We start from the raw sequence: 1,721 nt of genomic DNA, 5'->3' as shown, positions 1-1,721 counted from the left end.
AAAAAAAAAAAAAAGAAAGAAAAGAAAATCATAAGTATTAACTAAAAATAATAGCCAACATTTACTGAGTCCCATTACATGCTAGGGACTGTATTAAATCACCTCATATGGATTGTTTCACTTGATTCTCACATCACCCCTAAATGGTAGGTGCTAGGTTTTTCTGTTTGAGACAGGGTTTTACTCTGTTTCCCAAGCGGGAGTGCAACAGTGCAGTCACAGCTCACTACAACCTCTGCCTCCTGAGCTCAAGCGATCCTTCCATTCAGCCTCCCTCTCAAGTAGCTGGAATGACAGGCATGCGACACCATGTCTGGCTATTTGTAGAGACACTGTCTTGCCATGTTACCCAGGCTGGTGTTGAACTCCGGGACTCAAGTGATCCTCCTGCCTTGGTCTCCCAAAGTCCCGCAATTACGGGTGTTCGTGCCCGGCCACAGGTGCTATCTGTATCCCCATTTTATGGAGGAGGAGAATGAACTTAGGAAAGAATAAGAAATTTGCCCAAGGCTACAAAGCTGGTAGTTGGAAAGAGGCTGGGATTTAAACCTGCACCCATAACCAGGATGTCCTGCTGCCTCTCATAAAAGCCCGCCCAGATCCCACTCTCCTGAGTCAGACTGTCATCCCCACCCCTGCCCAGCCTGCCCAAGAAGAGGGCTGCCTGTGAGAGGCATGGCCCAGGCCACTGGGGGTTCCCTTACCATTTGTCGGTGTTGTTGATGAGAGTGGAGACCTGCTCAAGGTATTCCTTGTCATAGACCACAATAGGCTCAGATTCGTTGATCTCCACGGGGTAGAAGATGGTGTTGAGAAAAGGTAACCAGTTGATGGCGGGTGCCAAGGTCTGCAAGGGAAAAGGACAATGTGACCCTGTGGGGCTGCTTCTCCTCATAGCCCAGGTCTCCAGGACGGGCTGCTACAGGAAACAAAGGAAAGAGCTTGGGCTTGGCGCCATCTGACAGTGCACTGGGCAGAGAGTCAAGCAGAGCCTGGCGGACTTTGATCAGAGATGCTGTAGGTAGAATTCTAAGGAGTCCAACACCAAAATTTAACTCGAAATGCAACGAGGATGGAATGAGAAGATGCAGCAGCTACCGCTACCATTCAGCAAGCATCTCCTGTGTGCCAGGAGCCGTGGCAAATGATTCATGCATACGATTCCAACCGGTCCTCGCGAGAGTCCAAGCAGCAGGCACTATTATCCCTGCTTCATGGATGAAGAGACTGAGCTTCAGATAGGCCTGAAACAGTTGAGCATGTAGAATCTGCAGCCAAACTGCCTGGGCTCATCTTCTAGCTCTCTTCCTTGCTAGCTGTGTAACCCTGGGTAAGTTAATGAACCCTTCTGGGCCTCAGTATCTTGTCTGAAAAGTGGGGATCACCACAATAACAGAATCCACTTCACTGAGTCATTTGTGAGGACTGAACAAGCTTATGCTGTCTGTTCTATTCAACATGGGCTTCTGTAACATCAGTGAGCTTCCACATGATTGGTAAATTCAGGATGACAGCAGGATAACGTGTGAGCTGCATTGGTCTGAAGGTGATGTTTCTCAGGCATGGGATTGGGAAGGGTTGAACGCCAACCTTCAGCAAGAAAGGAAAAGCCCTCAGCTCAGCTGATGCACACAGCAGGCTGGTCAGCTCTACCTTTTCTTTCTTTTTTTTTTTTTTTTTTGAGACAGAGTCTCACTCCGTCGCCCAGGCTGGAGTGCAGT

General features: G+C 48.8%; 1 protein-coding gene across 1 annotated transcript in view; it reads right to left on the bottom strand.

Moving 5' to 3' along the window:
- ECE1 (endothelin converting enzyme 1) overlaps positions 1 to 1,721 on the bottom strand; it is a 103,328-nt gene that overhangs the window by 49,868 nt on the left and 51,739 nt on the right. Inside the window, exon 9 of the mRNA XM_011990135.1 lies at positions 705 to 847. Coding sequence (XP_011845525.1) covers positions 705 to 847 — 143 coding nt within the window. The remainder of the gene's footprint in view (positions 1 to 704; positions 848 to 1,721) is intronic.

This window comes from Mandrillus leucophaeus, unplaced genomic scaffold (assembly GCF_000951045.1).
Source record: "Mandrillus leucophaeus isolate KB7577 unplaced genomic scaffold, Mleu.le_1.0 Scaffold370, whole genome shotgun sequence".
Classification (NCBI taxonomy): Eukaryota; Metazoa; Chordata; class Mammalia; order Primates; family Cercopithecidae; genus Mandrillus; species Mandrillus leucophaeus.
The sequence above is the reverse complement of the archived record's forward strand: the minus strand, read 5'-3'. Positions and strand labels throughout refer to the sequence as shown.